At 35.0% G+C, this 21,335-nt stretch overlaps 1 protein-coding gene across 2 annotated transcripts in view; it reads right to left on the bottom strand.

Moving 5' to 3' along the window:
• AGPS (alkylglycerone phosphate synthase) overlaps window positions 1–21,335 on the bottom strand; it is a 157,678-nt gene that overhangs the window by 48,763 nt on the left and 87,580 nt on the right. For both annotated transcript variants that reach the window (XM_054478101.2, XM_054478102.2), the window contains exons 11-12: window positions 12,832–12,959; window positions 1,796–1,847 (exon numbers count right to left, since the gene is read on the bottom strand). In XM_054478101.2, coding sequence (XP_054334076.2) covers window positions 1,796–1,847; window positions 12,832–12,959 — 180 coding nt within the window. The remainder of the gene's footprint in view (window positions 1–1,795; window positions 1,848–12,831; window positions 12,960–21,335) is intronic.

The following is a 21,335-nucleotide window of genomic DNA, read 5'->3' as shown; positions in this document are numbered from 1 at the left end:
TTAACAACCAATGTAGTATAAACACCGACCAATCAGCCATATGGTTAGTGCAGGGTCTGGACACCTTTTGTTGTGCTAAGCATTATTTCCTCTGTTGCTTGATCATGAAGCCATGGCAGGATATATTAATGTAAAGGCTTCAATTAAAACTGAGAAATAAAAAAGGTTATATGGACAGCCAAAAAGCATGATCAGATCTGTATTTCAAAAGGGTCACTTTGGTGGCTAAGTAAAGGGCAGACGGAGGGGAGACACAGTGAAGACCAGAGAAGGTAGAACCTATAATACCACAGAGGGGAGCAAGCTAGAGGGGAGCAAGTAAGTATGTTTTCACGTATAGTAATGAGAACATGGAAGAGGGATGACAGGAAGACTTTCTTTAAACCTTCACTTTAAATTGTTATGGATTCCAATTATAAATAAGTATGGCCAAATCATAACTAATTTTACAAAGGTGCCTAGGTCTAACATTGTTTACAACAACAATAACATATAAATGAATAACACAGTCTTATTAATTAGATGCATGGCTCTCTTTAAGACCTGGATCTCTAAATGCAGGCCAAAACACACAAGTGGTTTTTCACTTAAGTATTTCATTACTTATAGAACATATTTATCTTAAACTTTTGTCAGTAGTATAGTATTTTGAAAGTAATTTACTTAAAGAAATAAACAATTATGACTAACTTAGAAGAATGTAATTTTAAAATTCTTGATATGTTATGAACCTGACTTCAGTTAAGTTTCTATATAACTATAACCATGCTTCCCTAAATTAAAATCTCAGCTTACTTTTAGACATGACAAAAGCCTGCCTATCTTTGCCTTTAGTATTTATTACTGAACGATCACTCCCATGATTTTAGGAATTGTTTTGAGGGTATTTAAATTCTATAAACTTAAATCCCAAAGTAAATTTCACAATATAACTACAACCCATTATCATATCTTTTTCCCAAGACCACCATCCATTCTTCTATGTTATTTAATCTACCCAATCAAATCAGTCTAGGTGTTGTCTTCAACTCCTCCTTTTATTTAGCCTTCCACATCCAGTTAGCAAACTGATTTTCTGAAAATCTATCATCCGTTCTCTTTCTCCATTGCTGCTGCCATGCTCAAAGCCCTCAAACTTTGCTTCTTGAACTGTTTCATCTCCTAGTGTCTCTCCTCCATGCATGTACCCTTCTAATCTATCCTGCACAATGCTGCCAGAATGAGCTAAGATGTAAAGTTGATTGATTTTATTCTTCAAAGAAATCTCACTGCTGACAAGACAAAATCCAAATCTATCCTGCAAAGCCCTAGCCCACCCATCCAACTTTATCTCATGTAACAACTCTAACCCTACCCTCTATTTGAGCCACATAGAACGATCTGAAGTCCCCTAACACACATCATTGAGTTTCACACCTTCACATTTTTGCTGCCAAGTGAAGAAGTCTGGTAGAGAAGAAGAAGAGACATCTAGGCAAACTTCTATTCACCTTTGAAGATTTAGCTCAAGCATCTCTCTTATAAAAGCCTTTTCTGACTCTTTATCCTCAAGCAAAATCAAGAAGAATCAATTCCTTCATTTGCAGCCCATGATATCCAGTGCAGTCTTCTTTCACAGGCCCTCCAACACTGCTGCCCTCACTCATTTATGTAATTGTCTGTCTTCATTAGACTGACATCTTCCTGAAAGGCAAGACTGACGTTCTTTCTACCTCTGCACTCCGTACTCTTCCTACTGATGTTTCATAAATTTCTGTGGCTAAATGACATTTTAAAATTACCACTCCTTACTTACCAAACTGAAACTGCTTGTTGTCCATGAGGCGAATAGATGCCGGAGCACATCTCTATTTTAAAAAGAAAAAAAAAAAGTGATACAAATTTAATACAGTAAGAAGCTAGACAGGTAGAATATGATTATTATCTTTCTATATTTAAGAGATCAAGAGTTTAGTTCCTAAGGATTTACAAAGGAAAAAAAGTTAACTTTTCATATATTTTTATGAAGACAAATATCAATGACTTCTATAAAATATTTGGAGAGAAGAAATCTACAGATATAGATAAATAAATACAAACATAAGTTACCAGATTTTAAATTTATCAGCAGAAAAAGCTGCCTAATGTCTGGCAAAGACATGTGAGAATATCCTAAAAGAAATACCAGACCCCAAAGTGGATTATTTTAGAACAAAGATGTTTCTAAAACTAAAATCCAGTGCCTCAAGTATTATGCCATTTTATGAACTATACTGTATTTTATCCACAGTAAAGGTAGAAGATGAAGACATTCTGACTTTTAGATGAGCACTATTTCAGGCAAACCACACAGCCTCCAAAAAATCACTTAAAACACACACACATGCACACATGTGTGCATGCACATACACAGCTTTAAAGTCATATTCCAAACAAAAATTACATTAAAACTATCTTATTTTCTATTTTGTAGTCATATTAAATGTATAATAGTTTAAAAATGTTAAAGAAATGTACAACCTGAGTAATTTCAAATATTGGCATAAGGGTATCTTTGTAGTTGGGTTGATACTTCTAAAAACGTTACCAGTTTCCAAAAATACTAAAGGAAAATCAGTTTTCTTCACATTTACAAATCTGAAATGTTTTTAATAAAATGGGCACATTGACTTCTAATAAAATATACAAAGCCTGATTAGACCAAATTTCTTTTCTTCATAAGTAGAATATACATATAACATATATATTTATATATTCTGGCTTAAGCATATAAGTAAAATATGAGAGAGTAACAGCCACTCTGTCATTCATAACAAAAACATTTTAAGTTCCTACCAGCAACTTGTAAATTCCATCTCCTGCTATCAACCACATTCTACCGCACCTTTATCAATGGCAAGTATTATTAATGAAAACAATTCACGTAAGTACACATATATCAGAAAATGGGAGGGGATGGGCGCAGTGGCTCACACTTGCAATCCTAGCACTTTGTGAGGCTGAGGTGGGCAAATCACTTTAGGACAGGAGTTCAAGATCAGCCTGGCCAACATGGCAAAACCTTGTCTCTACTAAAAATACAAAAATTAACTGGGCGTGGTGGTATACACCTATAATCCCAGCTACTTGGGAGGCTGAGGCATGAGAATCACTCGAACCTGGGAAGCAGAGTTTGCAGTGAGCGAAGATTGCACCACTGCACTCCAGCCTGGGCAACAGCGCAAGACCTTGTCTCAAAAACAAAACAAAACAAAACAAAAAGGAGGGAAAGGAAAGTATATTACATTTAGTATAGTAAATTTCTATGGGTATTTAATCTTTAAAACAATTAAAATATGCAGGTCTTGATTAAATCTTGGTTTGCAAACACTATTCTTAAAACATATCTTGCAGATAACTGGAATAAACTTATATAATGAATATTAGATGGCATTAACAAATTACTGTTGATTGGCCAGGCGCAGTGGCTCACACCTGTAATCCGAGCTCTTTGGGAAGCCAAGGGAGGCAGACTGCCCGAGGTCAGGAGTTCAAGACAAGCCTGGCCAACATGGTGAAATCCCATCTTTACTAAAAATACAAAAAAAAAAAAGAAATTAGTCAGACGTGGTGGCACACACCTGTAGTCCCAGCTACTCAGGAGGCTGAGACAGGGGAATTGCTTGAACCCAGGAGGCAGAGGTTGCAGTGAACCACTGCACTCCAGCCTGCTGGGCGACAGAGCGAGACTCTGTTTCAAAAAAAAAAAAATTTCTACTGATTTTCTTAGACATGATAATGGTATTGTAGTTGTAAAGAAGAACACCATTCTTCTGTCTTTAGGAGATGGTGCTGATGTATTTAGGTTAAGTGCCGTAAAGTCTGCAACCTAGGCTGAGTGTGGCGGCTCACACCTATAAGCTCAGCATTTTGGGAGGCTGAGGTGGTGGATCACCAGAGGTCAGGAGTTTGAGACCAGCCTGACCAACATGGTGAAACCCTAACTCTACTAAAAATACAGTATTAGCAAGCCAAGGTGGTGCATGCCTGTAATCCCAGCTACTTGGGAGGCTGAGGCAGGAGAATCACTTGAACCTGGGAGGCGGAGGTTGCAGTGAGCCGAGATTGCACCATTGCACTCCAGCCTGGGCAACAACAGTGAGACTCTGTCTTAAAAAAAAAAAAAAAAAAAAAAAAAAAAAAAAAAGTCTGCAACTTAATTTCAAATGGTCCAAAAAACATACACGTACATGTTAAACAGAGCAAAAACTTAATTATTGTTGAATATATGAAGTGGATAGACAGGTGATCACTGTACCAGTCTTTCAAATTTTCTGTATGCTTAAAATTTTCAAATTGAAAAGCTGGAAAAAAGGCAAGAAAGCTCCAGGGCAACTGCTGTATCATACAGCAACTAATATTCAATTATATTGAGTGTGATTTTAACTTGATAATCAAGTCACATAAGCTAGCTATCCAGTATTCCTATTAGTATCAAGGAGGCATAGTAGATGGTAACAGACAAACACTATCAAAAAAGAACTAATAAGCTAAAGAAATTTTTTTTAATTTTAGATATTAAATTATTTTAACATGGACTTTTTTGAAATTATCCAATTCAAACCAACAGTTTTAAAGTCTCATACTTCAATAGTACCAGACTTTTAAAAAGTCAGTACAGTTTTTCAGTTATTGTCATAACTAAATGCTTATATAAGTAAAGCACTCAAAAATAGCATTTAGGTTGGTTTATGATCTCCTGGTAATTGGTATTTGTAAATCATTGTACATCATTCTAAATATACAAAGCTGAAAATGTTTCTTATAATTCGAAATAATTAAAAGTTACCACTACAGTTAATTAAATGGAAGGTTCTATAATCAAGAGATCAAAATAATGTTACTCTTCTTAAAAAACAACATTCAATTTGAGTTACTATACGTACAGTTAAGATTAGGTTATGTTTCCACTGCTTTAAAACTAATTTGGTAGGTTTAAAAAAACCCCAAAAGATTGCCTTTAAAAGTTAGAGACAGCAAAAGTTCTGAGAACTTGAGCTCTAAATTCACTCCCATGTTATTCACTAATGCAGGGCTGAGAGTATTCCACAGATTTTGTAAAGGAGGGAAAAAGGTCCTTGAGTTAAAGTGACCCCTACTGGTAAGTGATCAAAACTAACCTGAGAGGGAATATTTTTACAAATTTTAATGATGGGTTAATGATAAATTCAGGGAATTCAAGAACACTCAGACAGAAATTGCTTACTAAAACTGAGTTAATGAAATAATTGATTTCTTTCCTGCTATGATAAATGTACCCTTACTAGAATCTCTCAAATCATTGAACTTATACCTAAGTATATTTTACACTTAATAGTCTGAAACTATATGAAACCTGATATGGACTAATACAGAAATATCAGTATACTTTTTGTACTTTAATAATGAAATAACCATGATGACCTCACAACATAGATACAACACTGACTTAGTCAAATTGCTGGCAATTTCTTCCCTTTAGGGATGCTACAACCAGGAATTTACTTGATTGCATAATCTAATAGTAAAAACTACTCTGATTAGTCTTATTTACTTAGTACTCTCTGCACTAACTTAAAAAGCAACATATTTCTCAATCCTATCATTTTATTTAAAAATATTTCCTCAGCCAGGCGCGGTGGCTCACGCCTGTAATCCCAGCACTTTGGGAGTCCAAGTCGGGTGGATCACGAGGTCAGGAGATCAAGACCATCCTGGCTAACACAGTGAAACCCTGTCTCTACTAAAAATACAAAAAACTAGCTAGGCACGGTGGTGGGCGCCTGTAGTCCCATCTACTCAGGAGGCTGAGGCAGGAGAATGGCGTGAACCCAGGAGGCAGAGCTTGCAGTGAGCTGAGATCGTGCCACTGCACTCCAGCCTGGGCAATAGAAGGAGCCTCCATTTCAAAAAAAAAAAAAAAAAAAAAAAAAAGAAACACATCAAAATATTTCTGCAAAACTGGTTTTTCTAAAACTAAGTCATAGCTCTTACTTGTCACAGAAAAAATCAGAACTTGCAATTCAGATGAGACATATTTGAGAAGGTACCTCTTAAAAGACTAGTTACCAGCAAAATAAATTCAATATTAACATATATTTCACATGTCTGAGGGGTTTCTGCTAATGTAATGTCATAAGGATAAACTATAAAAGTATAAGCATTGAATGGCAGCCATGTAACTCTGGTCCATAGCTAAGGAATGAATTATACTTGATTGAAAACATTTGTTTCCTCAAAGGGTAAATCCACATCCTATGTAGACTCTGGAACAGCCCAAGTTATTGAGCCTAGAGACTACATTGGAAATAGTCTATCAATCTCATGTTGTATCAGAAGCAAATGCTTCAATACTAAACTCCACGTACTATATAAAAATTTGGGCACAAAAAACTATCATAATATGCAACATCCTCACTAGAAGTGAGGAACCACATCTAACTGCATACTATCCATTGCATTATGTTGGTTATCAAGCTAAGAGCACACTACCTCAAATAAGGCGCACAACAAAATTGATTAATTTAAAAGTTCAAATCCCAGCACTTTGGGAGGACGAGGCAGGTGGATCACAAGGTCAGGAAATCGAGACCATCCTGGCTAACACGGTGAAACCCTGTCTCTACTAAAAATACAAAAACAAAATTAGCAGGGCGTGGTGGCGGGCGCCTGTAGTCCCAGCTACTCGGGAGGTTGAGGCAGGAAAATGGCATGAACCTGGGAGGTGGAGCTTGCAGTGAGCCGAGATGGCACCACTGCACTCCAGCCTGGGTGACAGAGTGAGAATCCGTCTTAAAAAAAAAAAAAAAAAAGTTCAAAAAAGGCTATGTAAAAAAAGATAATCTGTTAAATGTGAATTTCTGGATATAAAAACTTACAATGTAGACAAATTCTTCTTCTAACTAATAAGTCAGAGTTGGTATCACAGATGAAATGATAGACTATTTAAGGCTACAGTTATTACTGGTTGGTCATCTTAGAGACGACATACTGACTTACAGCTAGGAGTCCGAATGATAAACAATAAGAACTTTTTATTTTGACAAGTCAATTGTTGCTTGGTTTTAAAGAACAAAATAATACATAATAGGGAGTGAATATTGCCCTCCACTTATATTAAGGAAAAGACCAAAAGATAATGCCAGTCTCCTAATTATAACTTTATAGTTTTTCAGTTTAGTAAAGGTATAATAACTTGCTCTGAGTAGCTTCTGGTAGAGAACATGTCTCATAACTGTCTTAATTTTGCTGGATCAAACAGTAAATGATCCAATTAACCTAACATTTGAGTAGGGTTATTCTCTCTGCTTCAGAGAAAGAAAAGCATGACACAAAAAAAAATGATTTAAAATAATTTCAGTTTCTCTATGTAATAAATACTCCCAAGAATTACTGTTGAATAAAAAGAAGTTTTAAGTGTTTTATAAGGTAAGTGCTAAACCTGACTCCTTCCAATTTATTTGAACTCTTCCAAGATAAATTAAGTTTAAAACAGAACAATTCGTAAAATTTATGTCTTCCCAAATTATAATCTAAAATCACTAAAACAAACAAAAAACCCCAAACCTGTATCAGTTTAAAATTGTTTAAAATAAAAGTGATAGAAGGAAGGAAAAATTACCCTCTGTCAAAAGGTAGTGGGAAGAAAAGCTGCATTTTCATCTATAATTCTAAAAACCTAGTTCGAAGAAACTAGGTTTTACTGAGAAGAGTTTTGAGAGGAATGAGTACTAATCAATACCAAATACAGTTTTTCCTCTTGTTGGAATAAATGCTCCTCTCAAAATACCACAGGGCACAACTCCTAAGTTTTTATTGAAAACAAACAAAAAAACCCAAACTTCTGAAATTGCTTCTGAGCTTGTTTTAACACTCGGTTTTCTTTTTAACCTTGTAAAGACATCGTTATTTCCAAACTAACAATTTTATTTATATCTTTTAGAGAATAATAAAATGTTATATCTAACACTGATATGCTGATTAAAAAACATTATTTTCCTCCTCTTGAGAGGCTACAGTAGGAAATGTATTTTCTGAGAAAGTCTTAAAAAATCATTTACCCATCTACTGAATAAAGTAGGAGATGATACTGGACTGCCACTTATGAGAAAGGATCACATTAATCTTCCACTAAATCCTCCTTTCTAGCTTCTCACAAGGCAGTAAAGTATTGAAAGAGGATACTTCCTACATGGACAAAGATCGGATGAGAGACTTTAGTAGAATCCTTCTGCTGCCAGTGTAAGGTTGCTTAATTTATTTCCTTCAGTAAGAATAGTAATAAAAATATACATATAGCCCACTTTGCTATTTGTGAAGTCATGTATGTTCTTTCCCAAAAGATTTTTATCCAAAATTACAGTTTCCCATTTCAAAAGCAACTCGAATCTGAAAATATTGCAAAGATGGAAGTGCTATAAAATGACAGTGAAGAATTACAAGCAACCAATTCATTATTCAATCAAGAATTTGGCACAATCATAAGCCATGTACCATCTACTTTAATGGATCTTAATTCCCCTGCTATCAACTGAAATTCCAAATCCCAAATTGAACAATGATTAGTGCCAAAACCTGATTTTTTTCAATTTTTCTGCCTGAAAACACTATTACAAAGGAAGGTAGCAAATACTGTACCACTCTTGACATATGAGACTTGTATGTTCTACAAACTAATATACAACTTTCCCTAAACCATTATAAAACCTTTTATCCATTTCCAGGTAAGATAAACATTAATGCCTCTCTACATGTGCATTACAATAGAAGTAAAATATGTAGGTTTCCAAAATTGTTAGATGTCCAAATCCCAGTAACTACTCTTAGCAATTGCTCCATTATTAAGAGCAATGCTCAAGAAAAGAATATTATCTATCTGGACTTTTAAAATCAGTTTCAAGTAAGACAAACTTCCTAGTTCATAATATTTATATTTCTAAAAACTGTCAATTACTAAGTACATAGAACCAAATTGTCATAGCTATAGACTAGAAAGGACCTCTCTTTATGACCTGCTTTTTTAACCACATGGTAGCACTGTCTATCAATCATTATCTTTATTTTGTTCCAAGACATAGCTAATACAGTTTTTTTTGTTTGGTTTTTGAGACAAGGTCTTGCTCTGTTGCCCAGGCTGAAGTACAGTGGCACAATCACAACTCACAGCAGCCTCGACCTCCTGGGCTCAATGGATCCTCTCACCTCAGCCTCCAGAGTAGCTAGGACTACAGGCACATGCCACCATGCCCAGCTAATTTTTGTATTTTTTATAGAGATGGGGTTTCGCCATGTTGCCCAGACTGGTCTCAAACTCCTGGGCTCAAGTAATCTGCCTGCCTCAGCCTCTCAAAGTGCTGGGATTACAGATGTGAGCCACCACGCCTGGCTCACTATAGTTTTGTGTAGTGAATTTAGATTATAATTGGGTGAACATCCTAAGAATTTTTTTAAACGAGTAAAAGGACAAGTTTCACTGATTTCTGCAAGGATGAAGGAAAATTCCATACTTGCTTTTCAATAGCACAAGTAGGTCTTCTGTGTCACTTTCTATCAGGGGCATATCGAATTGTAATAAAAACCGTATCAGATTACACCAACTATTTATGTTGGAAATGTTGGAAATCAACATTTCCATTGCAATGAAATTATAAACTTAGTATTTTGATACATTTGTACATAATTTCTTATTAATGAAATTTAAGATAGATTTACATGTAACTATTTGCAGTGTGGAAAAGTAGATGGAGCATCAAGAAAACATAAAATATGCACACATCTAATCAAAAGATTTATGAGTATACTAAATCTGTGTTCTATAGAGGGGAGATATTATTAAAGGGGCAGAGTTGGGCAATACAGACTGAACATGACCTCTCTGAGATCTTTTGTTGAAAATAAATACAAATCCAAACTACTTTTATAACTTCTGTAATTTTTTTAAAAATCTAATTTGAGGCTGGGCATGGTGGCTCATGCCAGCAATTTCTACACTTTGGGAGGCCTAAACTGGAGGATCACTTGAGTCCAGGAGTTCAAGACCAGCCTGGGGAACATAGGGAGATCCCAACTCTACAAAAGTTTTTTAAAAAAAATTAGCCAGGTATAGTGGTGTGTGCCTATGGTGCCAGCTATTCAGGAAGCTGAGGTGGTAGGATCACCTGAGTCCAGGAGATTGAGAGGCTGCGTTGAGCTGTGATCGTGCCACTGCACTCCAGCCTGGATGACAAAGTGAGACCCTGTCTCAAAAAGGAAAAATCTAATTTGGCATTCATATTTTTTTTTCATAAAATTAGAGGCAATAATGGTGAATTACAGTTATGTCATTTAAGACTTGAACAAGAAATGATATGAACTACAACTCTTTAATAACACTTTTTGTGGCTGAGCATGGTGGCTCACGACTGTAATCCCAGCAATTTGGGAGGCCAGGGTGGGCGGATCACCTGAGGTCAGGAGTTCAAGACGAGCCTGGCCAACACGGCGAAACCCCATCTCTACTAAAAATACAAAAAAAATTGCCAGGCATGGTGGTGGTCGTCTATAATCCCAGCTACTCGGGAGGCTGAGGCAAGAGAATTGCTTGAATCCGGGAGTCAGAGGTTGCAGTGCACCGAGATCGCGCCATTGCACTCCAGCCTGGGAGACACAGTGGGATTCCATCTTAAAAAAAACAAACAAAAAAACATACTTTTTGTGGGGGGAATAGTGAAGCTCAACAAAGACAGAAGGAAAATAAAACTATTTAAGACAAGCAGGGGATGGAATTTTCCTTCATCCTTACACAAATCAGTAAAACTTGTCCTTTTATTCATTTTTAAAAATTCTTAGGATGTTCACCCAATGACTGTAATCCAAAATCATTACACAAGAATAAATCATAATACAAAATGAAAACACTTGAAATTTTAAAAGCTGCTCATTAAGAACAGTCTGAAATTAATGAAAATATATATGGAAATATTTTTGTTTTATTTTTCAATTAGTGAACTTCTGGTCATTAAAAAAACAAACAAACAAGAAACACCCTAGCTTCCTGTTCTTTTATGTATTAATTCATGGGCAAAACCATAAGGCTCTGCAAGTTCTTTTACTTCTTAATATCTGGGGTATCTTAATTTGAAACTCCTTTCCTCTGCCTTTGAATGATGGAATATTTTAGAAACAAGTACCAGAACACACTGGAATGTCACCACTCAGTGCTCAGATGTTACTTTAGTATAACAAATACTATTTACTCCAAAAACTTATCTCCAATCCTCCTCTACTTAATAATCCTTTAATGTTTTAAATACTATTGCCACCTCACCATTTTAGCAAACATGGTGTTAACACTATGTACTCTAGCTCCCTAACCGTAATATCATATCCCCAAAGTTCTAGTGAATTAGGGCCTCTAATGTAAGGATTTCAACTGTTCCTAATCACTTCTGCCTTACCATTACCAAAGTAACTTGCCTCAAGTCCAAGAATGCTTATTCCAGGACAATACTTCCTTTTGAATCCTCTCCCTACCCAGGAGCAGTCTAGCAATCAAGATCAAAGGAACTATACTAAGTCTAGCAATCTAACTGACAAGTAAGTGAAGCTACTTGAAAATTACAAAAATTACCACATCAGCTGGTGAATTAGGTGGTCATATAGCTGTACTTCATGAAAGTGGGAAACTGCCAGACAGAATGAATGTCTTAGAAAGTAAAACTTTATGAGTGTATGGAATAAACAGCACTGGGAATGATATATATGTGAGTAAATAATGTATATATTTTTTCTCATTTTAAAGTTCTTTAAAGCATTAATAGCGGTTGTCTTGAGATGATGGGAAAATGAGAGACTCTTCATCATTTTCCATTTCTGTACCTTACAAATTCCAAGATAAACATAGACTGCTTGCTCAATATGATTCCTTTGCCTCAACAGTTTCTTCCTCCACACTGCTCTGGATATCAGGAAGCTGACCTATATGGGTCACATCAAAAACTTCCTTGTCCTCAAGATTCTACTTGGGTACAGCTGATAGGAAGTATTAAAATTTCAGGAGTTTGAAGAAAGAAAAAAAAAAGAGAGGCTAGAGTACATTCCCTTGACTTCCTCCCTGCTGGGAAAAGTTGAATTAAGAATTATTCATAAACAGTTGTAGTTTAAACAATAAACCAAATGCCGAGAGAGATGTAGAAATTTCCATACTGACAGAACTAAATACATAAATAAAATTACTTAGCATTGTCTTGTCTTAAAAAAAATCTTACTATTTTTTAAGGAGAGGAGAAAATAAAAATTCTTTTTAGCTTATTATACATACTATATTCCTTAATTTAAGCTATAGCTTAGATAATATTATAAAACAAAGTATAGCCTAGTAGCAGCACATTCTATGAATTGATGAAGTTGAATTACCTATATTTACATTTTGGGGTCTTTGATATTTAGCCATTACTTTTAATTTCAATAAATGTCTCAATTTAAATTAAATATCACTTCAATTAATCATAAAATATCTTACCCAAAAATAACTTAAGACACATAACAGTCAATAAAAGGCAAAGTCATCTGAAGCTACCAATCAAAGTATGTATCTTACTTTGGCTTACAATCATATAGCCATTTAGACCAAGAAATAGGTTTGATAGCAATATACTTACTCAAAGAAATAGTAACTGCACTTAAAGGATGACTGTACAACACTACCTTTTCATATAGAACTGGGTAAAAACCACAAATATAATACAACTAAATATGAAGATTAGTTGTAACATATCACAATCAACTATGCAGTAGAATTTGAAAAATATAAATACATAAACATATATATGTATATATATATATTTTTTCTTTTACCTGTTTTGCAATTTCTCTTAAACAGGCTACTCCTTGTTCAAAATTAGGGAAAGCTACTGAGCCATACTTTTGGTATTCAGGGACTGGTCTGATTTTTATTGTAGCTTCTGTTATTACACCAAGAGTTCCTGAAAAAAAGAAGGGGGAATAATTCAGTACATCACATGACAATTTTCTAAATCATATTTAAATCTATTTAATCTATTAATTCAATTTATTATGCACATTTAAATTTATCAAGTCTACCTGGGGAATAATGGCTACTCAAGTCATTCTAGAAAAAATTATAAAATTAAGCAAATTTTATAATTTCTCAAAAAAGCTTTAGGAATACGCTTTACTTAGTCATGTACAAATATTTTTCAACATTTTAAAGTAAACTTTCTCCAAGAAGGTTACTTTTAAATGGTTTTTAAAGTATTACAACTTATTAAAATAAAAAAATTGAAAAACAATGGGTTCTTATGTCTCATATGTATTCAGACAAAAGTGTATTTTGATATTTGTGCTTATTTTTAGTCTTAAAAACAATGTATTGGGCAAAAAAACCCTAACCTTCAATGAGAATCTAAGATGATAGAAGAAATCTGAGGAAACATTATCTTGCTTTTTTTCCTAAGAATTAATAGAAAGAAAAGATAAAGGCATTACTGAGATGCCCATTTAAGAAACAAAAAATACCAGATGGAGACAAAGTAGTCATTATAAATATCTAACATAAGATGACCACCAATAAAAGAAATGCTCTTTAAAAAGAAAAAATATAAACACACACACAAATTAAAAAATGAAAAAACAAAACAAAACAAAAAGTAAAAAAAGATTAAAAAAAGAAATGTTCTTTTCTTTATTATAAGGGGGACTAATTAGAGAGGAAAAAATAAGTTAAACTATTATATTCACAAAGCCAAGCTTTCCAAATGAATGGTTACTGATGTACAAATGTTAGAAATTAATAACTTTATTAGTAAATTTTCTGAGCATCATTTTAAAAAAAGAGTAAAAAAGGGGAGAAATCCTTGAAACTGCAGATCTTCATAACACAAGAAATTTAAAAGTTTCGCAAAAACCAAAGCTTCCAATACGTTTACAATATAATTAAACAACTTGTCAATATATAACACAGGATTAAAAACTATGACAAGTCTATGAAAAGCAAATTACATTAGATCACAATATATTCACCACATATACACATGATTTCCTACTGAGATTATAAAATAACGTATGACTTGTATGATCATAAAAGCTCTGTAAGTTTGGCTTGATAAATATTTTAATACAAAATAGATATGCCTTACAAAATTTAAAAGATAACAAAAGTGACTAAACGTTCTCTTTCGTTTTAGCATCTTTACTGAGGCATAATTTAGACTACAAAATTCACCCATTTAAAGTGCAAAATACAATTATTAATTTTTTTAATTTTTTTATTTATATATATATATTTTTATAATACTTTAAGTTCTAGGGTACATGTGCACAACATGCAGGTTTGTTATATATGTATACATGTGCCATGTTGGTATGCTGCACCCATTAACTCGTCATTTACATTAGGTATATCTCCTAATGCTATCCCTCCCCACTTCCCCCCCGGCCACAACAGGCCCCAGTGTGTAATGTTCCCCTTCCTGTGTCCAAGTGTTCTCATTGTTCAACTCCCACCTATGAGTGAGAACATGCGGTGTTTGGTTTTTTGTCCTTGCGATAGTTTGCTGAGAATGATGGTTTCTAGCTTCATCCATGTCCCTACAAAGGACATGAACTCATCATTTTTTATGGCTGCATAGTATTCCATGGTGTATATGTGCCACATTTTCTTAATCCAGTCTATCATTGATGGACATTTGGGTTGGTTCCAAGTCTTTGCTATTGTGAATAGTGCTGCACTAAACATACGTGTGCATGTGTCTTTATAGCAGCACGATTTATAATCCTTTGGGTATATACCCAGTAACGGGATGACTGGGTCAAATGGTATTTTTTTAAATTTTTGAGATGGAGTTTCGCTCTTGTTGCCCAGGACGGAGTCCAATGGCACGATCTCGGCTCACCACAACCTCTGCCTCCTGGGTTCAAGTAAATTCTCCTGCCTCAGCCTCCCGAGTAGCTGGGATTACAGACATGCACCACCATGCCTGGCTAATTTTGTATTTTTAGTAGAGACGGGTTTTCTCCATGTTGGTCAGGCTGGTCTCGAACTCCCGACCTCAGGTGATCTACCCGCCTTGGCCTCCCAAAGTGCTGGGATTATAGGCATGAGCCACTGCACCTGGCCCCAAAATACAATGTTTTGTGTTATATTCACAGACATGTGCAACTGTCATTACAATCTAAGTTTAGAACATTTTCATCATCCCAAAAAAGAAACCATATCCACTAAACAAACCCTCTCCATTTCCACTCCCACACCCTAGCCATAGGCAACCACAAATCTATTTTCTGTCTATACAGACTTGCCTATTCTGGACATTTCATGTAAAAGGCATCTCATAATACCTGGCCTTGTGACTGGCTTATTTCACTTACCAAAATGTTTCAAGGTTCATCCATGCTATAGCATGTATTAATATTTCATTACTTTTTAATTCCCAAATATTCCATTGTATAGTATAATTCATTTTGTTTATCTGCTCATCAGTTGATGAACATATGGGATTCTACTTTTTGGCTACTATTGATAATGCTGCAATGAACACACATGTACAAGTTTTTATATGGACACGTTTTCCTTTCTCTCGAATATATATCTAAAGACTTTCTTAATTTCAGAAACAATTTTGATCCTATTCCATATAATATCCTGACCCCAGCTACCTTTTCCCAAGGCTAAGTTCCAGGTGAGTGCAGCTGGGAGGTAGTGCTCCCCTGTAGCTGGGCCCCAACTGTGGGACAAAAGCTCTACCTTGAGTGTAGCACACTAAAACTGGGGTCTCAATCCCCTTGTCCTGGCTCATAAAGGGCTGGTTTCTTGCCAGGAGAAGCAAACCTAGATAACCTAATTTCCTTCCCCACTTTCTCCCAACATTCAGCTCCTAAAGCAGAGGTGTTACTTAGATAGAAACATGCCATTGTCCCCACCCCTAACTCCTGAGCCATGGCTCAGAGATTCTCTCTGGGGAGGGAGAGAAACAGGCCATAAGACAGATAGCTCCTAATCTCTTTCCAATGGAAATGACTTTATTTGCAACAGAGCATGGTGAAGTCCAAGTCCAAGGACATTCTCAAAAACAGTGAATGATGTGGTAAAAAGGTAATTGGGAAGACACAGGTAGATTCACTAGAGATATAGCCTAAAATGTAGGCCATCTAGTTTGCCTGGGAGACAATGGGGAGGACCCCTCTTGCACTCCCCCTAAAAATCCCAAACACTAACCTCCAGAACTATCCCTTCTAAAGTGCCTGAATTTGATTGGATTATTCTGGATTATTCTGATGACAATGTCACATCATTAAAGATTATAAATGAAGATGAACTATTAAGAAGAATCAAATAGAAATTCTGGAGTTGAAAAGCAAAATAACTGAAATGAACAATTCACTAGAAGGGCTTAACAACAGATGGTCTCTGGCAAAAGAATGAATATCAAACTTGAAGATAGATGTATAGAGATTATGCAACATGAAGAACAGAGAGAACAATGGATGGTGCCTCAGAGAAATGCAGGAAACCATTAAGCACACCAATTTACGTGTAATGGGAGTACTGGAAGAAAAACAGAGAAAGGAGCAGAAAAAAATTATTCAAAGAAAGAATGGCTGAAAACTTCCTAAATTTATTAAAAACCAATAACCTATACATTAAGGGAGCTCAACAAATTTCAAATAGGAGCAACACAAAGATATCCACAAACAGACACATCATAGTAGGAATGCTAAAAGTCAAAGGCAAGAGAAAAATCTTGAAAACAGCAAGAGAAAAATGACTCATCAATCACAAGAGGAAACTCATAAAGTTAACAGCTGACTTATCAGCAGAAACAATGAAAGTCAGACAGTGGTGGGATAAAATGCTGAAAGGGGGAAAAAATGTGTCAACCAGGAATCCTACATCCAGCAGTTATCTTTCAAAAATGAAAACAAAATAAAGACATTCCCAGATAAAAGCTGAGAGGACTTCATTGCTGGAAATAAATACTAAAGGCTTACAATAAACACTAAAGGAAGTTCTTCAAACTAAAAGCAGGTGACCCCAAACAGTAATTCAAATTAATATATACAAAAAAGAGCACTTTTGAGTCTTCTTCTATTTTATGTAATTACAAAAGATAGTATTAATGCATATTTCTTCTCCTTTCTTCTCACATCTGATTTAAAAAGCATTAGTATAAAACAATACATATATGATGTATTTTTGGATCTATAACATATACAAATGTGATATATGTGCCAATACGAGCACAAAAGAAGTGAGTGAAAGTAAAGCTCTATTGGGCTAAGGATACGATTACAGACGGTAATGTAAACCCACAGGAACAAATGAAGAGAAGCAGAAAGGATAACAAAATGGGTAATATAAAAAAAGTTCTATGTCTAGAAATGTTGAATATCCCTTATCTGAAATGCTTAGGACCAGACGTGTTTTCAATTTGGGATTTTTTAAATCTTGGAATATATGCATTATACTTACCAGTTGAGCATCCCAAATCCAAAAATCCAAAATCCAAAATGCTCCACTGAGCATTTCCTTTGAATGTCAAGTCAGTGATCAAGAAGTCTCAAATTTTGGAGCATTTTGGATTTTGGATTTTCATGTTTGGATGCTCAACCTGTACTTGTACTTGCTCTCGTTTCTTCTTTCAGCTTCTTTGAAAGCCAATTATATATAGTGGTAATGTTAGCAATGTATTGTTGGTTTGTAACATTTACAGAGGTTACTAAGGAGGTAACTCAAAAAAGTATACTGAAAAAAATCACTAAGGAAATTAAAATGCTACATTAGAAAATATTCACTTAAGGCAAAAGAAAGCAATAATCACAAACTACAGAAACAAAAAGACATGAGACCCATAGAGAGGGGTAAAAAAAAAAGACAGACATAAATCCGACCATACCAATAATAACATTAAATGTGAATGGACTAAACAACCAAAAGAAAAGACAAAGATAGTGAGACCATTTTTTTAAAAAGATCCAACTATTTGCTATCTACAGAATCTACACTTTAAATTCAGAGATACGACTAGATTGAAAGAAAAAAATATATAATGCAAACAGCAACCACAAGAAAGCTAGAGGGACTATATACTAATATCATACAAAACAGACTGAAACAAAATATTACTAGCAATAAAGAAGGACATTTTATAATGATAAGCCATCAGGAAGACAAAACAACAAATATAAACAGAATGCACCTAATAACAAGGCACAAAAATATATGAAGCAAAAACTGACAGAAATGAAGGGAGAAATAGATAATTCAACAATAACAGTTGGAGACTTCAATGCCGCACTGTCTATAATGGACACAACAACTAGGCACAAGACCAAGAAGGCAATAGGACTTGTACACTATAAACCAATTAGACCTAACAGAATAGAACACTCCACCCAACAACAGAAGAATATACATTTATTTCAAGTGCTCACAGAACATTCTCCAGGATAGACTACATGCTAGCGAGGTCATAAAATAAACTTGAACAAATTTTCAAAGACTGAAATAATACAAAGTATGTTCTCAAGCCACAATGGAATGAAATAAGAAACTGATAAGAAAGAAACTGGAACGCTAACTAATATGTGAAAATTAAACAATACACTACTAAATAATCAACGAGTCAAAGAAGAAATCAACAGGGAAACTGGAAAACAGTTTGAGAAGAATGGAAAGGAAGACACAATATACCAAAACTTATCAGATAAGGTAAAGCAATACCTAGAGAGAAATTGTGATGGTAAATGTCTGTACATATTTTTTTAAATCTCAAATAGCCTAATCTTCTACCTTAAGCTACTAGAAAAAGAAGAGCAAACTACATCTAACACAAGCAGACAGAAGGAATTATTAGAGATTAGAGGTGAAATTAATGAGATCAAGGATAGAAAATCAATAAAAAATAATCAATGAAACCAAAAGGTAGTTCTCCAAAAAGATCAATAAAATTAACAAATCTTTAGCTAAAGTGACCGAGAAAAAAAAGAGAGGACACAAATCACTAGAATTGGAAATAAAATAGGGGATATTACTAGTAATCTTACAAAAACAAAAAGAATTATAAAGGAACACTATGAACAACTGTACAGCAATAAATTACATAACTTACAGAAAATGGGACCGTCATCTACTGCTTGTGGGAATGTAAAATGGTGCAGCCACGCTAGAAAACAGTCTGGCTATTCTTCAAATGGTGAAACATAGGGTTATGACTTATATGGCCAGCAACTCCACTCCTAGGCTATAAACCCCCCAAAAATAAAAATATGTCACACAAAAGTTTGTACATAAATGTTTAATGCAGCACAATTCATAACAGCCAAAATGTGGAAACAATCTCAGTAATGAATGGAGTAACAAAATGCAAAATATGCATGCGGTGGAATATTATTCAGTTATAAAAAAAGGAATGAGGTACTGATACACACTACAACTGTTGAATCTTTAAAATGTGGTAAGTGAAAGAAGCCAGTCATAAGATTATATATTATATAATTCCAATTCTGTGTAATTTCCAGAACAGGCAAATCTAGAGATCAAAAGAAGATCAGTAGTTGCTTAGGCTTGGGGCAGGATTGCTGGGGAGCTGGAGGGAGGAATGGTGATAGCTAAAAGATAGTTTCTTTTTGAGGTGAATTTCCAAAACTTTGTCAGAAGAGGCAAAGGGTTGACAGGTTACCTATTAGTACTATGCTGTCTTACCCACTAACACAGAATTATCTCCCACACCTACGCTTTCTCACCAAGACAAGTAGTATCACTTTAATTTGCTAATTTCCTTCCACTATACTGACAATATCACTAAGATTATCTGTCATTCTTTCCACTCTTTTCAACACTTTTAGAAATTCCTGGTATCTTGGAATTAACATCTCATGTTCACAGTTAGTTCTTGTTACAAATAAATTGGAAATTTGTCAGGCAGAAATTCCTAAGGCATGAATCATCTCTTCTATTTGCTCTAATCTGTCCATAGACTATGGAAAACTTTAATAACCACTTGATCAAACTCAAAACTCACAAGATTGAAATTCATTAAAGAAGGTGAGTATAAACCCTGACTTTAACCAGGAAAACATTTCTATTCAAAACCAAACTCCAAGTTCTAAGCTTTTGGTGAAATATTTCCTAAGTTCTAAGAAATGAAGACATTTGAGAATATTTCTTTGAATCACAGCATTGTAATCTAAATATAAGCCAAAGACAAAATTGGACACCACTTAAATGCCAACCAACAGGGGTTTGGTTAAATACATCAAGGTATATTCAATGAATGGAATATCATGCAGCTGTCAAAAAGAATGAACTGGCTCTAAATGTGATGAGCAAAGAGTAGTAAACTCCCACTTGTTTTTTAAAAAATATATACATACATGGTTATGGTAGATACAGGAGGCAGATAACAGAGGGTCCCAGAGAATCTCTAACCCACTCCACAAGTGTTTACATCAGATGCTTTTGTGCAGATGAGGGAACCTAACCAAGGCCTTGTCTGGGCATGCCCACAGCAGACTGGGGGCCTGTCTGTGCACTGGAAGAGTGGGGTGCAGTCACCAGGAATGTATGTCTTGTGCAGGAGGAAGAAGCCTGGGCTCTTCAGCTTGTGCATGTGGCGGCCCGGTATTCGATCTGTGAGGTGGGAGCCTGTTGGCAGAACCCCTTTTTTTGCTGACAGCTTTCTTTTAATAACTTCCGCTCTCCTCACCTTTCAATGTGTCTGCATGGCTAATTTCTTCCTGGTCATAAAACAAGATTTTAGCTGAGCTAAGGAGCAAAAATCCTGCATCAGTTATATGTAGCAATAGTGTTGCCTTTGGACAGGGAAGATGCCTGTAAGACAGGGATAGGAGGCAAATTTTTCCCTATAACATTCTTGAGTAACTTTTGAATTTCCCATGTTTCTACATATCCAAATTGTATAAATATACAAGTTATTACTTATTCAAAAAGTTTATTCTTAAATGTATATACTGTTACATTAACAAACTTTAAAATTCTCATTCTACATCAAAATTCTAAGGTACTAGTAAGAAGGCATCATGACTTAAATTTCTGTATATTGCTTCATATATATACTATAGGCAATCTAAAGTAGTGAAACTCACCATAAATCTATAAATGAGACTTTAAAAAATTAGTAGTACAAAACGAGGCATTGCATTACTGCAAAGTTAATGAAATGACCAAGGTGAGCCTGTGCAACAAGCCAGCTAGGAATTCTGCATGGTCCCAGTGTAAGATAAAAATCCATCCAGGTCCCAAATGCAGTTTGACAGGGGCAGCTTCCATTCTGACTTAAGTTCAAACTCAGCCAATCACAAATGGATATTCCAAATTCACT

The sequence above is a fragment of the Pongo pygmaeus genome, chromosome 11 (assembly GCF_028885625.2).
Source record: "Pongo pygmaeus isolate AG05252 chromosome 11, NHGRI_mPonPyg2-v2.0_pri, whole genome shotgun sequence".
In the NCBI taxonomy this organism is placed as follows: domain Eukaryota; kingdom Metazoa; phylum Chordata; class Mammalia; order Primates; family Hominidae; genus Pongo; species Pongo pygmaeus.
The sequence above is the reverse complement of the archived record's forward strand: the minus strand, read 5'-3'. Positions and strand labels throughout refer to the sequence as shown.